Below are 19372 nucleotides of genomic sequence, written 5' to 3' on the forward strand. Positions count from 1 at the left end.
ACTCTTTTTTGAGACAAGGGTCTCACTCTGTCACCCAGGCTGGACGACTGCAGTGGCACAATCATGGCTTACTGCAGCCTCTACCTCCTGGGCTCAAGCAATCCTCCAGCTTCAGCCTCCTGAGTAGCTGGGACAACAGATGAGCACAACCATGCCCAGCTAATTTTTATTTTTTGTAGAGACCGGATTGCCATGTTGCCCAGGCTGGTCTCAAACCTCTGGGCTCAAATAATCCTCCTGCCTTAGCCTCCCAAAATGCTGAGATTATAGGAATGAGTCACTGCACTCAGCCCAGGACTATTTGTTTTCATATTCCTCCTCATACCCAGTTTAGTGTCTGGCATGTAGATGCTCAGTGAATGATTGATTTGGGTAGTTTTGGTTCTTTATACGGGTCTTCAGGTTAGCCCCAATGCACTGGCATGGAACTAGTTACCTGAGCAGGTCTTCACAAAGGTCTGAGGTTAGTAGCAGGTGATAAAAGGGGTTGTGGAGTCTGGACTCCTAACTTAAGTGGTGGAGATGCTAAAAGAGAAACAAAGGCAGCAGAGTTGCTGAGGGTAGGGAGTATGGCATTTATTAACCCTGTGTTTTCCCCCTCACTGGTCACTGCTCTTGACTCGTAGAACAACAGGTACAGAACTGCAAGGGATCATCCCCAGCTCCGTGATTACCAGGTCCACAAGCTCTGGGGGAGTCACATCATAGACTAGATTCAACAACCGCAGGGATGCGTGGTTCTGCCAGTTAGCCAGCGTGACATGTTCTCCCCGCTTACACTGCAGATCATCAGGGTCATCTGCAATGGAAGGTGTACCCATTATGTTCTTTCAGAAAAGAAGTCCTAGTTTATCCACCCCTCTCCCTCCCTCTCAAGTCTTCACAGGTAGCTGCAGGCTTCTCTTTTGCCCTCCTTACCTAGCTCATTAGAGACAAAGGCATCAGTCTGTACACGCTCACAGAACTTGTATGTTTCACAGCAAACCAGTACTGGTACGTTATGGGCTCGAGCCACCAGGGCTAACTGTGCTGTCCCTACCCGTGACATCACAGACCCGTTGGCCAAGAGTGCATGAGCTCCCAATAGCACCTTGGAAACCTGTTTGTTTCACAGGAGAAGGGGAAGAAAAAAATGTCATTGTTGTATCAATGCAGAATAAGGTCCCCTACTTATAGGACAGCAACATTAAGACAAGTAATAAACCTCAACACCTGTGAAAAGGGAAAGAAACAAAAACAAAGCGACAAGTAATAAATTTTTTTTTTTTTTTTTTTGAGACGAAGTTTTGCTCTCGTTACCCAGGCTGAAGTGCAATGGCGTGATCTCAGCTCACCACAACCTCCGCCTCCTGGGTTCAAGTGATTCTCCTGCCTCAGCCTCTTGAGTAGCTGGGATTACAGGCATGCACCACCACGCCCAGCTGATTTGTTGTATTTTTATATTTTTAGTAGAGACGGGGTTTCTCCACGTTGGTCAGGCTGGTCTCGAACTCCCAACCTCAGGTGATCTGCCTGTCTCAGCCTCCCAAAGTGCTAGGATAACAGGCGTGAACCACTGAGTCCGGCAATTAATAAATCCTTTTTTTTTTTTTTCTTGAGACGGAGTCTCGCTCTGTTGCCCAGGCTGGAGTGCAGTGGCGTGATCTCAGCTCACTGCAAGCTCCGCCTCCCGGGTTCACGACATTCTCCTGCCTCAGCCTCTCCGAGTAGCTGGGACTACAGGCGCCCGCCACCATGCCTGGCTAATTTTTGGTATTTTTAGTAGAGACGGGGTTTCACTGTGTTAGCCAGGATGACTGCAAACTCCTGACCTGGTGATCCACCTGCCTTGGCCTCCCAAAGTACTGGGATTACAGACTTGAGCCACCGTGCCCGGCCTAATAAATCTTAATGATGGCTTTTCTTCTGTGAAAACACCTGACCACTGACCCACCAAATCTCCCACAGGAAAACTAAACTTTGAAGTTACTTTTGTCTTGTTCCCTCTTCCTGGTTGCTAGTTTAATGTAATGTTTTTGCAATAGCTAGACTGCTATAATATACTGTGAGTGTTTTTCCAATTAAATATAAACAGGGCTATATAATTATTTTTTTTTGACACAGGGTCTCACTCTGTTGCCCAAGCTGGAGTGCAGTGGTGCAATCACAGCTCACTGTAGCCGTGTGTGTGTGTGTGTGTGTGTGTGTGTGTGTGTGTGTGTATAGACAGGGTCTCATTATGTTGAGCAGGCTGGTCTTGAACTCCTGGGCTCAAGTGATCCTCCTGCCTTGGACCCCAAAGTGCTGAGATTGCAGACGTGAGCCATGGCGCCAAGCCAGGGCTATATAATTCTAATATTTTTAAATAATTGTGATACAAAAAATTAGCCGGGCGTGGTGGCGGGCGCCTGTAGTCCCAGCTACTCGGAGAGGCTGAGGCAGAAGAATGGCGTGAACCTGGGTGGCGGAGCTTGCAGTGAGCCGAGACTGCGCCACTGCACTCCAGCCTGGGCAACAGAGCGAGACTCTGTCTCAAAAAAAAAAAAAAAAATTGTGGCTGGGCACAGTGGCTCATGCCTATAATCCCAGTACTTTGGGAGGCCGAGACGGGGAACTGCTTAAGCCCAGGAGTTCCAGCCTGGGCAACGTAGCGATATCCCATCTCTACAAGAAAAATAAAAAACTAGCTGGCCATGGTGGCACACACCAGTAGTCCCAGCTACTCAGAGGCGGAGTTGGGAAGATCACCTGAGCCCAGGAGGTCAAGACTGCAATGAGCTGTGATCACGCCACTGCACTCCATCCTTATCTCAAAACAAAAACAAAACTGTAACTTTGGGAAGGTGAGATTATGTCTATACTACTGCACCTTTTTACTGCCAACTTTGGAGTCCTTTTCCTCTGTACTCACCTCTGGGAGCACATAGGAGGCTGCAGGAATCAGCAGGTAGGAGGCTGGGACACCAGCATGGACTAGAGAACGTAGTGTGTGCCTTCCTTCCAGCCATGGCCGGCTGTCCACCACTACCACCCGAAACCGCCGGCCCTCTGTCCAAGCCTCCTGAAGAATTCGTGATACCAGAGATGAGCTAGAGTGAATGAAGAGGAGGATTCAGTTATAAATGTCAGTAACTGATGACTAACTTATTCCCAAAGGCAAGTGGGTAGTCCCTTCTTCAGATCATTCCAACTCCCAATCTGCTCAGTCACAGGGTCTGGACCATACCATCCATATACCAGGATCACATCTCCATTACTGATCTTCTGGTAAGCAAAGCGTGAAATTGCCTGAGCTGCAAGCACAATCTTCTCTTGCACATACCGATCAATGGCTGCTCGAAGTTCTGACTTGGCCTAAATGGAGTAAAATCTTTAGTGAACAAGAAATGGACGCTTTTAGCTCTCTGATGATCATGCCAGGTGCTTGAATATGTATGATGACAAGCCTATAGAGGGCCCAGAGATGGCATAACTCAGAATGGACAAACCCTTCCTTAACCCTTGACTAGGGCAAAAAAAGGCTTATGATGACCTTCCCGGGAGTTTTTAACATGTTTCTTAATTTTACCCACAGGTGCATGCCTTCCTTATTTCTCATACTCATCACCTCCTCTTCCCGCTTGGAACTGCCCACACTGGTGATTTCCTTGTTAAGGAACTTGATGGCGTTGTGCATGCTCGCTGACAGGGGACGGCACTGAGTCAGGAAGCTATAATACAACAGCAATACCTTGTATCTGTGCAACTCTTCACAACTTACAGAGCTTTCACATTTAAAAAAAAAGTCTTTTAAAAGAAAATAGAACACAAAATGAAAAGAGAGATAGAAAAGCAGGAAAAAGAGTACAAGACAAAGATTGGGCGAGGTGGGAGTGGACTTATAGTGTTGTCCCTACCTCATGTAGGGTTTTAGTTTATTCACTAGATCCCTGGAGAGTTCTTCATTGGGCGGTGTTGTGTAATCCTGAATCACCTATAGGGTACACAAGGTGATCTGCAAAATGCCCCTTAATAAAGATCTCTGAACGGGGGCTGGGGGTAAGCTCCACTGAGGAAAATGTTCTGAGGGTAGGAGTATTCCCTCTGTCCTCCAGAGATGACCTTGGGTGACAGAAGCTGGGGTAGTGTTGGGGGAGGTGGGGTTGGATCATAAGAGAGAACAGGATGGGACATACCTGCTGCAAGGCACGAAGCAGGGCAATACACCGGGCATTGGAGCCACTGACCAGGCCCTGGGAGTACTGCAGGCCGAGTCGCACCATGGCTGGGTGGATCACAGAGGATGGGATGCTGATGGGATGGCGGTGTCACATACTTTGAAAGGGAGCTTGAGCATCTACTGCCCACCTGCCCCTGATGAAAAGGAACTCCCTTCACTAGCAGATTTCCCCACTTCCTCTACAGTTCTGCCTTGGGTTCATACTTTTTCCTACAGAGTCCATCTCAGATTACTAGACACTTTCAATACTGAGTTACTAAAACTCCTCAGACTCAAAAGTTATGACAATTTCATAGGATCCTACCTCATAAACTGGGTCAGAGAGTTTTGTCTGCTGTACTGGGGTAGGTGAGAGAAGAGACTGACTTTGGATCCATAATCCTTTCGTGTAGGAACCTTGACAAAACAAGGGAACAGGACCAATGGCCCAGAGTTTAAAAATGATGGGATAAAGCTGGAAAGGAAGTGAACAGTAAGACTACTCTGACCCAAGCACCCATCACCTTTCCTCCCTCCAGTCCATTTCCCTAGGCTCTTTCTAGCCAGGCACCAAACCCACTTCCTACCTGTTGACGCTCTGGTTTTTTAACAAGCCTTCTCAGAAGTAGGTCATCAACCTGAGGGTACTCAGGGAGACGCTTCACTCCTGAAAGATAATGATCATGTTTTCAGGACACTGTAGGTCTTGAAATGTGTAATTTGCTCTTAGGGTATAAGGGGCATCAAGAAAAGCAGGATGAGGTGGAGAAAACGAGAGAATAGGGTAGAAAAGGAAATAGGGATAGGATGATGGGGTTGCAGGAACAATTCAGAACTCTGGGTCCCAAGGTGAGAACGGGAGGGGAGAGCTGTTTTACTATAGGGCAGCCTGAGCTGGCATTAGAATTAGGAGTAAGGGAGGTCTTAAAATGAAGGGAAGATACCTGAGGGGGTTTCTCCAGCTGTGCTGGGGCTGGCCTTAGGAGGTGGTCCTCCTTGTTCCCCTTTTCTTGCCTGTTTCAGGGCCCGCTCAGCCTCCTGCTTGGCTCGACGCTCAGCCCGAAGTTCGGCCTTACTCCGACCAGCTGGAACTTTCTCTCCAGCAGTGCCCAACTGAATGCCCGATTCTGGCAGTTCTCTGGTTGGGCCTACTAAAAGCATTTAAAAAAAAAAATGCCCAAGCTGCAGGCAGGTGATATCCGTGCCCCAGCTAAAACTAGCTTCTCTCCTTGTAAACCTCTTTGCTTTACACACGCTCAAATCAACTTTGTCCTGTCTCTCCCTTCTCTCTCCCACCACATCCCTCTACCAGCTCCACACCCCGGCCCTTTAAAAGAGACCCCGCACCTTGACATTGGGCTGCAGATACAGCAGAGCCAGTTTCTGGTTCTGCCCCCTTTTCTTCCTTCCGTTTCTTCTTCTGCTGTTTCTTTTCCTTCCGAAGCTGCAGCTTCTCTTCTTTGGTCATTTCCCTCCCCACTGCCTGAGACACAGACATAGGATACTGCTCTTCCCCAACAATTCCAACGGGGAACAAACACTATTGGATGCTTACAAGATTTCCACACGGTTAAATCCCTAGTTCGTCCTAACTTCCACAAGCTACCTGTTACAAGCTTACATCCACAGAGACTGACGTTTCTCCTCCAGGGACAGAATCATCTATCGCTAGGGTTGCAAGACCTCTGTAAAATCTCCTGGCTTTACTGAGAAATAAACCGACACGGGATGGGAGCTGGGGCGGAATAAAGCTGGCACAGCCTCCTGCGTAGCGCTTGGCAGGCGGCTTGGGAGGGAAGCCTCACTTACCCCAGGCCCAGGGGGAAGCTCCGCCTTCATCCCGGATCCCGAGTCTGCATCAGAAAACAGGGCACAAAGTGAGCCAGAGAGACTCCGAGAGGGTTTGGGGGCACTAGTACTCGGCGCAGCCGGCTGCTGGGTTGGCATGACCACGGCTCCGCCGGCAGGCGCGGGGCGAGCCAGGGATCCGCGTGGGGACGCACTGCGCGGCGGATCAAAGGAAAGGAGGGGTCACCGACCCTCCTCACAGCAACCAGCCGGTGCGCGGCGCGGGACTGCGCTCGAGACTGTGTAGACCGGAGCCCAGCGTGGCAGTGGAACGGAGCGGCGGGGCCCAAAAGGGGTCAGGGCCCGGCACTAGCTGTCCGGAGTTCGTCGGCCCCGCGTACCGGTAGGCAGGCCCGGCTTTTCACTCACCCTCGCGAACAGCCACGGCCACAGCAGCCATCGCCCTCAGTCCTAGGCTCCGCCCGCCGTGGTCACGAAGCCGCCCCGCTGCCTGGCTCCGCGGCTGCAGAGTCCACAGCGCCACCTGGACTGGAGGCTGAGCCGCAGAAGCGAAGCGCGCAGCCCCGATCGGACTACAATTTCCGACGGGCCCTGGGGCCCCGCCCCGCACTACGGGTTGCAATGAGGGCCAAGTCCACTTTGGGCTCCCTGTCCGGACAGGCGGCTCTTGCCCTTTAGACTACAGTTCCCAGTATGCCCAGGCGATTGCGTCCCAGAACCGACGTCCCACCGCCTTCCCACATCGGATCGCAGGGCTCCCAAAATGGCGAGTGAGGCTGCGGGGACTCGCTGAGCAGCGGAGGGGGAGCGTGCAGAGCCGCTGCGGCCCTCACAGTCCGGAGCCCGGCCGTGCCGTGCCGTGCCGTAGGGAACATGCACTTTTCCATTCCCGAAACCGAGTCCCGCAGCGGGGACAGCGGCGGCTCCGCCTACGTGGTGAGGAGCGGCCGGAGCCGGGCCGGGCAGGGGCGGGGATAACGGGCCCGAGCCGTCTCGGAGCGGCCTCTGAGACCTGACCGCCACCCTTCGGGCCTGGTCCTGGGCCGCCGACTCCCGACGGCCTCTCTGGGAGCTTATCTCGTGTGTGTGATTCGTGCAGTGGTCGCCCGAGTTCCTGTAGGCCCTTAGGCCGGGTCGCCTCTCTGAGCTAGGCCGCAGCTGCCCTGGTGGGCGTCACTGGCCTCTTGGGCAGGGAGACTGCAACACAAGCGTCCGAATTTCCCCCGGACTGGCTCTTCAGCTTTGGGACCTGGCCCTGGCGAAAACAAGCGAACTAACCCTCGGGAGATTAGCGCGTTACTCCGGCGAGTTGCCAGGCAACTTCCGGCCAGGGTTCTCAGGGGGGTTGTGCAGACCGCAACCCTAAAATGCTTGACTACTTTTGTGTCCTCAGGCCTATAACATTCACGTGAATGGAGTCCTGCACTGTCGGGTGCGCTACAGCCAGCTCCTGGGGCTGCACGAGCAGGTGGGACTAGCACCCCTGCCTTCAGACAGCTTCAAGCCCTTCCCTACACGTGGACATCAGTGTCTCCCTTTACCCGCTCTTCTTGTTCCCGTAGGCTGTAGTTCCCCTTTAATCACTGCCACAGGGGAGGGTCCTGGTTTATCTTGTCTGACATTTCCGGGAACTCCCTAAGAAGCTTAATGTCCGCGCAACAACTGCTCCTTGCTGTTCTTATATTCTGGTTCTCTGTCCAGTCTTACTGCTCTAGTAGCCTTTACCCCTGCATGGACAAACCAACCCCTCCCCCCCCACCACCTCCACCCAGGCTGTCAAAGCACATTCCTTCTGTCATCTGAGCGGCAACTTGAAATTCTTTTCCCTGCCTATACAAACGATTCACTGATTTCCTTTTGTGTTCTTCGGCTCATTTCAGTGTGTTTAGCTGTGCCAATTATCGTTATGTATCTGTGATGCAATGTTTCTCCTCCTTCCTTACCAGATCATAAACTCTATTTAATTCAGTAGAGCTCCACTGATAATTAGTTGTGCAACCCTGAGCAAGTTACCTGATTTCTTTTTTTGGGACGGAGTTTCTTGTTGCCCAGGCTGGAGTGCAGTGGCACGATCTCGGCTCACTGCAACCTCTGCCTCCTGGGTTCAAGCGATTGTCCTTCCTCAGCCTCCTGAGTAGCTGGGATTACAGGCGGCTGCCGCCACACCCGGCTAATTTTTGTATTTTTAGTAAAGACGGGTTTCACTATGTTGGCCAGGCTGGTCTCAAACTCCTGACCTCAGGTGATCCACCCACCTTGGCCTCCCAAAATGCTGGGATTACAGGCATGAGCCACGGTACCCGGCCGTTACCTGATTTCTTTGGGCCTCAGTTTCTACAACTGAAAGATGGACTCTTTGATCTGCAAAGTCCCTTTAAGTCCTAAGATATTTTGTGAACAGACCTAGCTATTAACTGTGCACTTTATAAAGCCCTTTCCTTCCTTTGAGGGTTCAGTGAACAGTCTTGCTAGGTGGTCAAGGGGCTCCCTATAGGTCTTGGCCCAGTGCAAATCCTCCCCATACTGTGGAGGGGCTGACTTGTACACAGTAAGATAGAGAACAACTTATATCTAGGACAGCTCCCTTGAGATGCTACTGCTGTCAAAGGAATTGTTTCTCAGATGACCAGGGTAGACAGGGGAACAGGGACTGAGGGAAGGGAGGGGCACCCAAGAGAACATTATGAGCATGTGTAGATTGCCTCCTCTCATTTTCTGTGTTTATGTGAAGGGTTGTATCTCTTTCTCTAAATAGCTTCGGAAGGAGTATGGGGCCAATGTGCTTCCTGCATTCCCCCCAAAGAAGCTTTTCTCTCTGACTCCTGCTGAGGTAGAACAGAGGAGAGAGCAGTTAGAGAAGTACATGCAAGCTGGTGAGTGGTTGCAGGAAACTAGGTTGACTATATTGAGGACTATGGGGAGAGACTTAAAAACAGGTGGTTCTGTCGAAGGGCCTGATTTAATTTCTAGATCTAGGAAGGCTCTTGTTTGATCTGTTATGCAATTAGCAAAGTAAATAGTCTACGAGGATGTGTAACTCTGTGTACTAGCAAAACAATTTGGGCACTAACATCTATGAGAAATAGTAGTATAACACTAGTCTTAATATCAGTGGAGAGAACTTAATTTGTATCTGATGTGCTTTAGGTTAACATCATTGTTATTTCCCTAGTTCTATAGACTGGACTCACCTAGATGGCAGCCAAGGGTGGGGCAGGTGAAGAATTTATGCAAACAGTGAGTGAGGTGAGGCCAGCTGGGGGATGTGGCAGGCCACCATCAGCCCAGGAAATGGGGTCGGGGGAACCTACTGAGGAGGACTGGGGAGCCGAGAGTGAGTGCTAAGTTCCTGTAATAATGTTCTTTTGTCCTCATAGTTCGGCAAGACCCATTGCTTGGGAGCAGCGAGACCTTCAACAGTTTCCTGCGTCGGGCACAACAGGTAGGGCTTTGGGTGGGACCAAGATTTAAGGAAAGGACCTTGCTGGAAGGTCATGTCTTTTATTTTTTTGAGACGGAGTCTCGCTCTTTTGCACAGGCTGGAGTGCAGTGGTGCAATCTCAGCTCACTGCAATCTCCACCTCCCGGATTCAAGTGATTCTCCTGCCTCAGCCTCCCAAGTAGCTAGAATTACAGGCGCCTGCCACCATGTCTGGCTAATTTTTGTATTTTTAGTGGAGACAGGGTTTTGCCGTGTTGGCCTGGCTGGTCTCAAACTCCTGACCTCAGGTGATCCACCCGCCTTGGCCTCCCAAAGTGCTGGGATTACAGGCGTGAGCCACCACACCCGGCCAGGCCATGTCATCTTGATAACAGAGGAGTCATCTTTTTTAATGGAATGGAACTTCTTCTATTCCTATGAAATCAAAGAAATCCCAGCCTATATTTAAGCAGCTGAGAATAAAGACACACAAGGGACCTAGAAATAGAGTTGGGCATAGGTCAAGGCAAGGGACAAGGCAGTGCCTCCCATCCCCATGTGTGCTCACAACAGGAGACACAGCAGGTCCCCACAGAGGAAGTGTCCTTGGAAGTGCTGCTCAGCAACGGGCAGAAAGTTCTGGTCAGCGTGCTAACTTCAGATCAGACTGAGGATGTCCTGGAGGTGAGGCACTTGTTCAGCACTGCCCCTTCTCCCCATGCATCCCAGGGTCCTGGGCTTAGAGAATGACTGGAACCAGCCAGTATGATGAGCTGTACTTTTGTCCCTATCCCCAGGCTGTAGCCGCAAAGCTGGATCTTCCAGATGACTTGATTGGATACTTTAGTCTATTCTTAGTTCGAGAAAAAGAGGATGGAGCCTTTTCTTGTGAGTTTCTCTGGACTTGACTGCTTCCTTGTACTTCAGTAGTGAGTTTGCAGCCCCTCTAGCTCCCCACGCCCATCCCCAGAATGAACATTGCCTCAGGGCACTTCTTTCTTGATTTCCCTTCCTTTAAATCTCACTACATTTTCCTTTATTTTTTAAATCCATAGTTGTACGGAAATTGCAAGAGTTTGAGCTGCCTTATGTGTCTGTCACCAGCCTTCGGAGTCAAGAGTATAAGATTGTGCTAAGGAAGAGGTCAGGGCTGGGCCTGGAAGGGGCGGGGTGGGAGGTGCTGTGCTGGATTGGATTATTGGGTCACATACTGAGACAGAATAATCTGGACAAGGGGTGCAGTGCTGGGTGTTTCTGCCAGGCCTACCAAGCTTCCTCCCACTATACCATTAGCCCCTGATAGTTCCAGATTGCCCCTGTTTTGCCCGTTTTCCATTCTACCTCTTGCCTCACCCCAGCTTAGCCCCATTACCCCTTTCCACCCCTTGGCCTCACAGTTATTGGGACTCTGCCTATGATGACGATGTCATGGAGAACCGGGTTGGCCTGAACCTGCTTTATGCTCAGGTGAGCTTGGAGCTGCCTCAGAACCCTTCCCCTGAAGAAAATAACTAGTGACTCACTCGCCCGAGAAAACTGCTGTCGTGTCTTTGTTCCCAGTTTGTGGGGAAGTTCCCAGAATACTATCAGTGCTGCTGGCACAGTATCTACTCTCCCTACTTTTATTAAGCTGACAAGATCAAGGACTTACTGCAAAGAGGTCGCTCAAGTATGGGGCTAGGGGTCAGGCTGGACAGAGGTAATGGTAGACACTTTCCTTGGATTGCTGACTGGGACCTCCTACTGCCTGCCCCTGTCTCTACTATAGACGGTATCAGATATTGAGCGTGGGTGGATCTTGGTCACCAAGGAACAGCACCGGCAACTCAAATCTCTGCAAGAGAAAGTCTCCAAGAAGGAGGTGAGCCCTGCCTCCTCTCTCTGTCTTCCTCCAAGGGCTTGCTTTTTCTTGTTTTGTTTTTTTTTAAGACATGGAGTCTTGCTCTGTCGCCCAGGTTGGAGTGCAGTGGTGGGATCTAGGCTCACTGCAAGCCCTGCCTGCCGGGTTCACGCCATTCTCCCGCCTCAGCCTCCCGAGGAACTGGGACTACAGGCGCCCGCCACGACGCCCAGCTAATTTTTTGTATTTTTGGTAGAGACAGGGTTTCACCATGTTAGCCAGGATGGTCTTGATCTCCTGACCTTGTGATCCGCCTGCCTCTGCCTCCTAAAGTGCTGGGATTACAGGCGTGAGCCACCGCGCCCGGCTGGGGTTGCTTTTTCTGAGCTGCCCCATTCCCCCTCCTAATCTACCCCCATGTGATGACCATTTTTCAGTTCCTGAGACTGGCCCAGACGCTGCGGCACTATGGCTACCTGTGCTTTGATGCCTGTGTGGCTGACTTCCCAGAAAAGGACTGTCCTGTGGTGGTGAGCGCGGGCAACAGTGAGCTCAGCCTGCAGCTCCGCCTGCCTGGCCAGCAACTCCGAGAAGGCTCCTTCCGGGTCACCCGCATGCGATGCTGGCGGGTCACCTCCTCTGTGAGTCAGGTTAGGAGGGGGAGGCCTGGGTTGGGGGCCTGGCAAGCCTTGAGCTTAGGTTTGGGCTGCAGTGGGTCAGGGAGCCAGACAGGTTGGTCAGAGTGAACTCAACTGAATTCCCCTTCCTGTCCCAGGTGCCATTGCCCAGTGGAAGCACAAGCAGCCCAGGCCGGGGCCGGGGTGAGGTGCGCCTGGAACTGGCTTTTGAATACCTCATGAGCAAGGACCGGCTACAGTGGGTCACCATCACTAGTCCTCAGGTGTGAACCTACCCTCAGGCCTCCTGTGGAGCACCTTAGATAAAAGTGTAGAGTTTCCAGTACCCCATATGGGAGCCATTAGTGGTGCTGGGCTCAGAGTGACCACTCTCATCAAGCTGGACACTCTTCTTGCCCTCAGGCTATCATGATGAGCATCTGCTTGCAGTCCATGGTTGATGAACTGATGGTGAAGAAATCTGGCGGCAGTATCAGAAAGGTAGGCAGCAAGTGTGGACTGAGCAGTGAGCAGGTGTGCTCCCCTTGCCTTTTGTCCTAGATGTGAGGCTTCTCTTGAGAGAGAGGGGAAGTGATCCTGCCCTCACCGGCACCTTGTATCTGTCCCCAGATGCTGCGCCGGCGGGTGGGGGGCACTCTGAGACGCTCAGACAGCCAGCAAGCAGTGAAGTCCCCACCACTGCTTGTAAGTATTACCTCCTGGTCAGAACCCTGGCTCTCAGCCCTGCCTCACCTCTCCTAGTGAGTTTCTGACACGTCTGCCTCTTTTTCCCCAGGAATCACCTGATGCCACCCGGGAGTCTATGGTCAAACTCTCAGTGAGTTCCAGGGTTGGTGAGGTTGCTGTTTGTTGGGGGATCTTGCACGCCCAAGATCTCTGACCCCACCCTGCCTTTGTTACAGAGTAAGCTGAGTGCTGTGAGCTTGCGGGGAATTGGCAGTCCCAGCACAGATGCCAGTGCCAGTGATGTCCACGGCAATTTCGCCTTCGAGGGCATTGGAGATGAGGATCTGTAATCTCCACTGCTTGGATGTCTGCCCTCTACCCCAGAGGAATTTACAGAAACTTGCCCTGTGCCTGTGTCCCCCATGCTAGGGGCGGAGGGGTCTTTTCCTTCTTCCTTTCTACCTTCCCCCTTTCTCTTGGCCAGGGGCCTCATAACCTACCTTTCCTTGTCCCCTGGGCTGGCTGCACAGAGGATTGCCCCCTCTCTTTTCAGAGCTGGCCCTCGATGCCAAATTAGCATTTAGTATTTTGCACAAAGTCTAAGGGACCATGGCTGCCTGCCTTGGGGAGGAACTATAGCTCCCTCTGGGCCGCTTCTGGCTTCTTGGGGCCATGGGCCAAAGGCCAAGGGGATGGGCAGAGGTCTCTGGTCTGGCCCAGTTACCCATCATTAAACTCAGCCTGACTGCTGCCTACCTCTGGTTCCCTCTCACTGCCCCTGCTTCCCCCATCACAGCATGGACTACTATGCTAAGGGTAAGGCCAAATTGCCTGCCATTGCCAATTCAGCATAGACATGGCTTTGTTAGTGTTTCCTTTATTACAAAGCACTGAAATAAGTTAAATAAACAGGTGGGAGGCTGGGCAGTCCCCCAGCTGGTTTGTCCACAGCCCCTGGGAGCAGTGGAGGTGAATACAGGGCCCTTCTCACTGAGCTCGTGAAGTGCATCAGTCAAGGCAAGGCCCCCTGGTCCATATGGGCCCCCCGCCCGTGGGGTTGGGCTGGTCCTTATAGTGCCTAGGTTAGTCTGTGTGGAGCCCCTGGCCAGCGGGGGAGAAAAAGGTGGCTTCTGGTCCGTCTGTATAAAACATGGGGAAGAAGGACCTAGTTCAGGGTAAGTCTGTATGGACAGCCCGGCTGCCAGCAGTCCCCAGGGCTGGTGGGCCCCGAGAGCTCAAAACAGAGGATGGGCTATGAGGTGGGGCCCAGCCCTCAGAGGCAGAGAGACCAGGCCCTCCTGCCCCACCGTGGCCATGCACCTTCTGGTGGCGCTTGTAGTTGTCCCAGTGGCCCGTGGTATAGGCGCAGGTGGCACAGCGGAAGGGCTTCTCGCCTGTGTGCCGCAGCATGTGACGTTTGAGGTTCATGCTCTGGTTGCAGCTGTAGTTGCAAAGGCTACACCGAAAAGGTTTGTCACCAGAGTGGATGCGACCATGACGCTTGAGGTTGGCCAGATTGCCACAGGCATAAGGGCAGAGGGGGCACTTGTAGGGCTTCTCTCCTGTATGGACACGCTGGTGCCGTTTCAGGTTATCCAGATGAGCAGAGGCATAAGGACAGCGGGCGCAGCGGAAGGGCTTCTCACCACTGTGTGTCTTCATGTGCCGGGCCAAGTGGTTGGGATAGTGAGTGGCAAAGGGGCAGAGGCTACAGGCAAAGCCTTTGTCACTGGGGCCCTGGGGCCCCCCACTGGCACCCCCTCCAGCCTCTCCTCGCATGCAGCGCCCACACATGGCAGCTCCCAGCCGACTACCCTCACCCTCCTCCAGCTCTTGTCCACAGCCCCGGCAGGTCCAAGGGAATAGCAGCTCTGGCAGTGGTTCTGATACAGTCCCGCAGAGGCCCTCCCCTTCACCCCGCAGCTGCCCACAGTCTGGCAGGAAACTGGCACCACCTGGTGGCACATGGAGGCTCAAATCTGGAAGGAGCAGAGCATCTGTGGGGACAAAGACCTGGGCTATGAATCCAATCCAAGCATTCCTAGGGCCAGCCACCCATGTCCCAAGATCTTTGGTCCCTGGTGTGTCTTACCTTCAGGTCGCCGGGGCACCGCCCCGTCCTGCTCTGTGGGACTGGGAGGCCGGGCTGGTCGTGGAGCACAGCAGCGGAAGCCACAGGTCGGGCAGGGAGGAGTGGGGGGCCCTGCGTGGGTACGCTGATGCCGCCTCAGGTTGCCCAGGCTGCTGCAGGCAAAGGGGCAGTGGGGACAGCGGTAGGGCTTCTCGCCAGTGTGGGTGCGGGTATGTCGTGTCAGGTTGACGAGCTGGGCTGAGGCGTAGGGGCAGCGGCCACAGCGGAACGGCTTCTCTCCGCTGTGTGTCTGCATGTGCCGCTTCAGGTGGCTCGAGTAGTGGGACACGAAGGTGCAGAGGCGGCATGAGTACAGTAGCCGTGGGGGCAGCAGGGGCCCCCCACCCTGCCCTCCTGCCCCACAACACGGCCCCTCACCTGTCGGCCCCCCACACAGCTGGCAGGCTGGGCCTGGCCTCTCACCCCTGGCCTCCCCTGGACCCCTGGCTGGCTCCTCAACTTCACTCTCCGCACTTAGTGCCCGGCCGCCCCCAGACTCATCGTCGCTCAGCCCATAGGGAAGCCCAGGCCTGGCCCCCAGAGAGTCTCCTGGTGAAATAGACATGAGAAGAGACATCAGCATGGGGTAGGATCAGGCTCCAAACTCTCCCCTTTTCACTTATGGTCTCCCCACTTGCTTGGCTCCACCCTTAGCTTTGATGATCCCTTTAGTTCCCTCCTAGGAATCAAGGTCTCCCCTGCAGTAATTCCAGAAAATTCAACATGAATTGTCTACCTCTTATACTGGACTAATCTAGTGATGGTAGAATTGATCTGTATCTAGTTTCACTGAATGGGCAAGGATCAAGGGCTCACAGTGGATCACAGACTGAAATGAATCCATAATGTAATTAATTCTTGAGATAAGAAAGTAAAAGTACGAAAGGCAGAGAGCCCCAAGACCTTTTTCTAAGCTCTATTGCTAAGGCCCCTTTTAGTAAGGAACTGATACAAAATAAAACCTATCTCTGAGGCAAAATTTGGAGGGAAGTGGAGACAAAGTAATGCATGTAATACCACTTGCCTGCCTAAAGAACAGATTGATATTTACATGGATCCCCTCAATGACTTTCAAAAAACATCTTGCATAAGTGGATGGGTAGTGCAGCAAATTAGGGTAGGGTGATGCTAAGATCACAGGGAAGAGGGACATGGAAGGATAAAGACAGAAACTAAAACCTCTCAATACAAAAGGAGCTCACGCTGCAGGTGAAAGGGAGTTAGATTAGACCTAAGTACTGGGTTGAATGATTTACAGAGAGTTTGCTTCCCTGAACCTCTCTTAAAAGTAAATACACATAAGGAATGGGCTAGGGAGAGGAACAGGGCATTTACTTTTAATCAGTTGCTCCATGTGATTTACCAACCCTCCTATTCCTATCACCTTTGACCAGGCCTCAGAACTTCACCTCAACAAAGTGATGGAAGTGATTGGACATTAAACAAATGAAGTCATCTAGCTCAAATGTAAACTAAACCAGCCCTCGGTTGTGGCAGGAAATGGTGTACTGTTCACCTAACCTGCCTCCTGAAGGGCTGGGGTCTCCAGCGGCCGCTAATCCTTAACCAAGACCCGAAAACCCACCTTCCGAGTCTCTCTCGAAGCCCATGAGCTGGTCACTGTTGCCGTCGCCTTCCTCCTCTTCCTCTTCCTCCTCAAACTCCAGATCCTGGCCTAGTAGCAAATCACTCTCCAATACCAGGGCCCCGGGTCCTTCGTCGAGGGAGTCTTCAGTATCCACTGAAGAGGGGAGGGGGCTTGTGGATTCTCCCTCAGGAACCAGCCCTCGTGGACCACACTTCCCGTACTCGCTGACCCACTCTGATTCCCTTAGTGCCTCGGTGGGAAGCTAGGAGTCTGGATCGCCCTCTTCATCCCTCAGGAGTCCCCCTCCACCCAGACCTGAGCCCACTCCACTGACCCCACCCCCACTCCTCTCCCCTCAAGGCCCCTGACCCCTGACCTTTGACCCCCTCGCATTTCACGGGCTGCGGGTGGCTTTGCTTCCTTCGGGGCATCGTGACCGGCTCCAGCCCGACGAGCCTCCGGCCTGCGGCCGCCCGACCCCGCCCCTCCTATCTCGGCCCGCCCGTCTGCCCTTCCTTTCAGGGACCGCGGGCCGCCCCCATGCAGCGGCGCGGGCCCTGGGCAGCCCCCGGCCCTGGCCCCGGCGCCCAGCTCAGGCCGCTCCCGCCGCCGCCGCCGCTTCCATTCATGGAGCCCCCTACCCCCCTACGGAGACCAGCTGGTACCTCCGTACTCGCTTCCGCTTCCGCCGCCGCAGAGACGCACGGGACGCGTAGTCTGTGGGAAGGGGCCACGGCAGGAGCCTCAAAGGCGTGACCGGGAAGTGATTGTGACGAGGCGGGGAGCAAGCCAATCAGCGGCCGGGGGGAGCCGCGCAGGAGGCTTCCTGCCCGACTCCAGGCTTCAGGCCAGCCAGACCGGTCCGGACCTGTGCCTGGGGGAGCTAGATCATTTCTGGCTCCAGGAGGGGGCGAGGGGCAGCCGCGACGCCCGCCAGGCCGGCCTGCCAGCAGCTTGCTCTGGGCTCCCCATACACGCGCAGGACACACACGAGCACACGCACACACTCACATGGGGGCTCGCCAGATGCTACAGATGGGTCCAAGTGGGGGGCCACGGCAGCAGAAAAAAAAGGACACGATGCGTACGATTATGTTTTGGCCTTTAGTCTGAAAAAGTGTTGATTGAAAGTGTACAACAGAGAGCGGGTGCAAGCGGCCGAGGGCCATGGAGCCGCCAATAAAAAAGAATGTCCTTAAATAAAGTGTTCACAGAGTAAAAACCAGAACCGCCAGTCCTTCCCTCCAACACAACAGAGCACAGGCACAGAACCGGTGATGAGCCCGAGGAGCAAAGAGGCGGCTGGGGAGGACAGCAGAGGCTCCCGGCTGCAGTGTGGAAGGAGAGCCCTCTTTGGAATGGGCGGAGTGAAGCCACCCAGCTCCCCCTGCACACCTCATACCCACTGCTAAGGCTAAAGGAAAAAGACAAAACTCAGTCTCAGGTCCGGAGGGCTCAGAAAACAGTCTAGGTGGGCAGGTGTCTGGATGACTGCTAGTCCCGCTTGGCCTTCTTCTTCTTGTCGCTGCTGCCATTTTCTTCAGCCCCCTCAGTAGAGAGTACCTCCTCTAGTTTTCGCTTGCCACTCTCTGGCTGGAGCTCTGCTGTGTTTCGGGGCTTGAAGCAAATGATGATGCAGGTCATGTTGTCACACCCTGTACCATCCCCCGAAGTGTCTGGTGCCAGGCACTGATCCAGCAGCTAAAAAAGGGATGGGGGTAGTTCAGCCACAGGGTTTGAACACCTTGCTGGGAACCTAGAGGGCTGGCTTGCTGAGTCAGGGTGGTAGGAGAGGAATGGGCAAGAGGTATCACAGAACGGCCACCCTGCTAGTACATAAGACATAAGGCTAAGTCAGGGAAATGAGAGAAGGTGGAACTTTGTAGTCGGGGTTTAGCTTCTGTCAGCAATTAATGATAACGCTCCCAGATTGCCGACTTAGCTCAGATGAAAAGAGTAAACCATGGCTGTGCAGACCAGACAGCCTCTCTTCTCCACCCTGGTACTCACCTCTTCCACAATGGATGACAATAGCCGAAGCTCCCCATTTTCATCACGCTGGCCGATCTTTGATTGAATGAAATCTACAACTTCCTGGCTGCTCATCACATTCCTGGGGTTGAGAACAACAGTCAGAATCTTCCAGTCTCACAAGGCAGAGTAGAGGAGTATGGACAGAGGTGGTGGCCCAGGCCAGTGTAAATAACTACAGAAATTCTCAGCTCTGCCTTAGTCTGGGTGCTCTTCACTCACCAAGAGGTCTAGGCCTGCCTAGGCTCTAACCCTAGAGGTGCCCTGAGCCCTATAAGAGAAGACATGCTGCAGAAAGGGGAATTTAGGGCATTCTGCCAGTGCTCACCAGATGCCATCACAGGCAATGACCATGAATTCATGGTCGTCAGTGAGAGTCAGCACCTTGATGTCAGGAAGGGCTGAAATCATCTGTTCCTCAGGTGGCAGGTTCTTGTTTCTCTTATAGAAGTGGTCCCCTGGAGTAAAGGAATGGTTGGTTGATGAGCAGTTTGGATACTTCCCACAGACTTGTGTTTGTGGCAGATCAAACCTTGCCATTCATTTCCCTTCTTTACAAAGTTCCATAATCTAGCGGAATGGAGAACTGAGTCCTAAGTCCTATTTTTTCTAGTTTCAACCCTGCCACCAGACTGCTGAACCTTAAGAAAGTCACTCACTGGTCTTTTTCTTTTAAATCTTTTTTTTTTTTGAGACGGAGTTTCGCTCTTGTAGCCCAGGCTGGAGTGTAATGGCACGATCTCGGCTCACTACAACCTCCGCCTCCCAGATTCAAGCGGTTCTCCTGCCTCAGCCTCCCGAGTAGCTGGGATTACAGGCTTGCGCCACCATGCCCAGCTAATTTTTGCATTTTTTTTTTTTTTTTAGTAGAGATGGGGGTTTCACCATGTTGGCCAGGCTGGCCTTGAACTCCTGACCTCAGGCAATCCACCCGCCTCGGCCTCCCAAAGTGCCGGGATTACAGGCGTGAGCCACCGCACCCGGCACTCACCGGTCTTTTTCATCATTCAAATGTTACATGAGATGGGTATAATGATACCTATACCCATCTTAGTTATTTCACAGGAATAT

At 52.9% G+C, this 19372-nt stretch overlaps 4 protein-coding genes across 13 annotated transcripts in view; 1 reads left to right on the forward strand and 3 right to left on the reverse strand.

The window, feature by feature from the left end:
* Window positions 1–551: 551 nt before the first annotated feature.
* On the reverse strand, window positions 552–6591 carry EIF2B4 (eukaryotic translation initiation factor 2B subunit delta). Of its 9 annotated transcripts, none has more exons than XM_030799520.1 (13): window positions 6395–6591; window positions 5987–6030; window positions 5525–5660; window positions 5122–5328; window positions 4765–4844; window positions 4503–4594; window positions 4155–4269; window positions 3876–3952; window positions 3587–3689; window positions 3206–3333; window positions 2891–3068; window positions 919–1099; window positions 552–799 (listed from the first exon to the last, which is right to left on the reverse strand). In XM_030799520.1, the coding sequence occupies exons 1-13, from the start codon at window positions 6423–6425 to the stop codon at window positions 600–602; spliced, it is 1572 nt and encodes a 523-aa protein (XP_030655380.1). In that variant the 5' UTR covers window positions 6426–6591; the 3' UTR covers window positions 552–599. The 9 variants fall into 9 exon arrangements, with proteins under 9 accessions (XP_030655380.1, XP_030655384.1, XP_030655381.1 ...); XM_030799524.1 differs by having other exon boundaries at window positions 4155–4243; window positions 6395–6568; XM_030799521.1 differs by having other exon boundaries at window positions 5122–5325; window positions 6395–6562.
* Window positions 6592–6621: 30 nt separating this feature from the next.
* On the forward strand, window positions 6622–13306 carry SNX17 (sorting nexin 17). 2 transcript variants are annotated; one of them, XM_030799529.1, is made up of 15 exons: window positions 6622–6922; window positions 7380–7454; window positions 8742–8859; window positions 9364–9428; window positions 9981–10091; window positions 10205–10295; window positions 10463–10550; window positions 10805–10874; window positions 11176–11268; window positions 11685–11897; window positions 12023–12148; window positions 12288–12365; window positions 12495–12569; window positions 12661–12702; window positions 12788–13306. In XM_030799529.1, the coding sequence occupies exons 1-15, from the start codon at window positions 6860–6862 to the stop codon at window positions 12899–12901; spliced, it is 1422 nt and encodes a 473-aa protein (XP_030655389.1). In that variant the 5' UTR covers window positions 6622–6859; the 3' UTR covers window positions 12902–13306. The 2 variants fall into 2 exon arrangements, with proteins under 2 accessions (XP_030655389.1, XP_003270697.2); XM_003270649.4 differs by having other exon boundaries at window positions 11685–11888.
* Window positions 13307–13408: 102 nt separating this feature from the next.
* On the reverse strand, window positions 13409–16963 carry ZNF513 (zinc finger protein 513). The gene is made up of 4 exons (XM_030799527.1): window positions 16647–16963; window positions 16268–16423; window positions 14644–15231; window positions 13409–14548 (listed from the first exon to the last, which is right to left on the reverse strand). The coding sequence occupies exons 1-4, from the start codon at window positions 16699–16701 to the stop codon at window positions 13722–13724; spliced, it is 1626 nt and encodes a 541-aa protein (XP_030655387.1). The 5' UTR covers window positions 16702–16963; the 3' UTR covers window positions 13409–13721.
* Window positions 16964–17355: 392 nt separating this feature from the next.
* PPM1G (protein phosphatase, Mg2+/Mn2+ dependent 1G) overlaps window positions 17356–19372 on the reverse strand; it is a 29497-nt gene continuing 27480 nt past the window's right edge. Inside the window, exons 8-10 of the mRNA XM_003270656.3 lie at window positions 18630–18759; window positions 18281–18383; window positions 17356–17971 (exon numbers count right to left, since the gene is read on the reverse strand). Coding sequence (XP_003270704.1) covers window positions 17765–17971; window positions 18281–18383; window positions 18630–18759 — 440 coding nt within the window. The 3' untranslated portion in view covers window positions 17356–17764. The remainder of the gene's footprint in view (window positions 17972–18280; window positions 18384–18629; window positions 18760–19372) is intronic.

This window comes from Nomascus leucogenys, chromosome 19 (genome assembly GCF_006542625.1).
Source record: "Nomascus leucogenys isolate Asia chromosome 19, Asia_NLE_v1, whole genome shotgun sequence".
Classification (NCBI taxonomy): domain Eukaryota; kingdom Metazoa; phylum Chordata; class Mammalia; order Primates; family Hylobatidae; genus Nomascus; species Nomascus leucogenys.

Bases quoted from the DNA above. Each gene is read 5' to 3' on its own strand.
- SNX17 (XM_030799529.1), top strand. From the start codon at position 6,860: ATGCACTTTTCCATTCCCGAAACCGAGTCCCGCAGCGGGGACAGCGGC. The intron at 7,455-8,741 runs GTGGGACTAGCA...TTCTCTAAATAG, and splicing joins TCCTGGGGCTGCACGAGCAG to CTTCGGAAGGAGTATGGGGC. The intron at 12,366-12,494 runs GTAGGCAGCAAG...ATCTGTCCCCAG, and splicing joins CTGGCGGCAGTATCAGAAAG to ATGCTGCGCCGGCGGGTGGG.
- EIF2B4 (XM_030799517.1), bottom strand. From the start codon at position 6,124: ATGCCAACCCAGCAGCCGGCTGCGCCGAGTACTAGTGCCCCCAAACCC. The intron at 3,334-3,586 runs GTGATGAGTATG...TACTCCATTTAG, and splicing joins GTTCCAAGCGGGAAGAGGAG to GCCAAGTCAGAACTTCGAGC. The intron at 3,069-3,205 runs GTATGGTCCAGA...CATTCACTCTAG, and splicing joins GTGATCCTGGTATATGGATG to CTCATCTCTGGTATCACGAA.
- ZNF513 (XM_030799527.1), bottom strand. From the start codon at position 16,701: ATGCCCCGAAGGAAGCAAAGCCACCCGCAGCCCGTGAAATGCGAGGGG. The intron at 16,424-16,646 runs GTCAGGGGTCAG...TCCCCTCTTCAG, and splicing joins GAAATGCGAGGGGGTCAAAG to TGGATACTGAAGACTCCCTC. The intron at 15,232-16,267 runs GTGGGTTTTCGG...CTATTTCACCAG, and splicing joins CTTCGAGAGAGACTCGGAAG to GAGACTCTCTGGGGGCCAGG.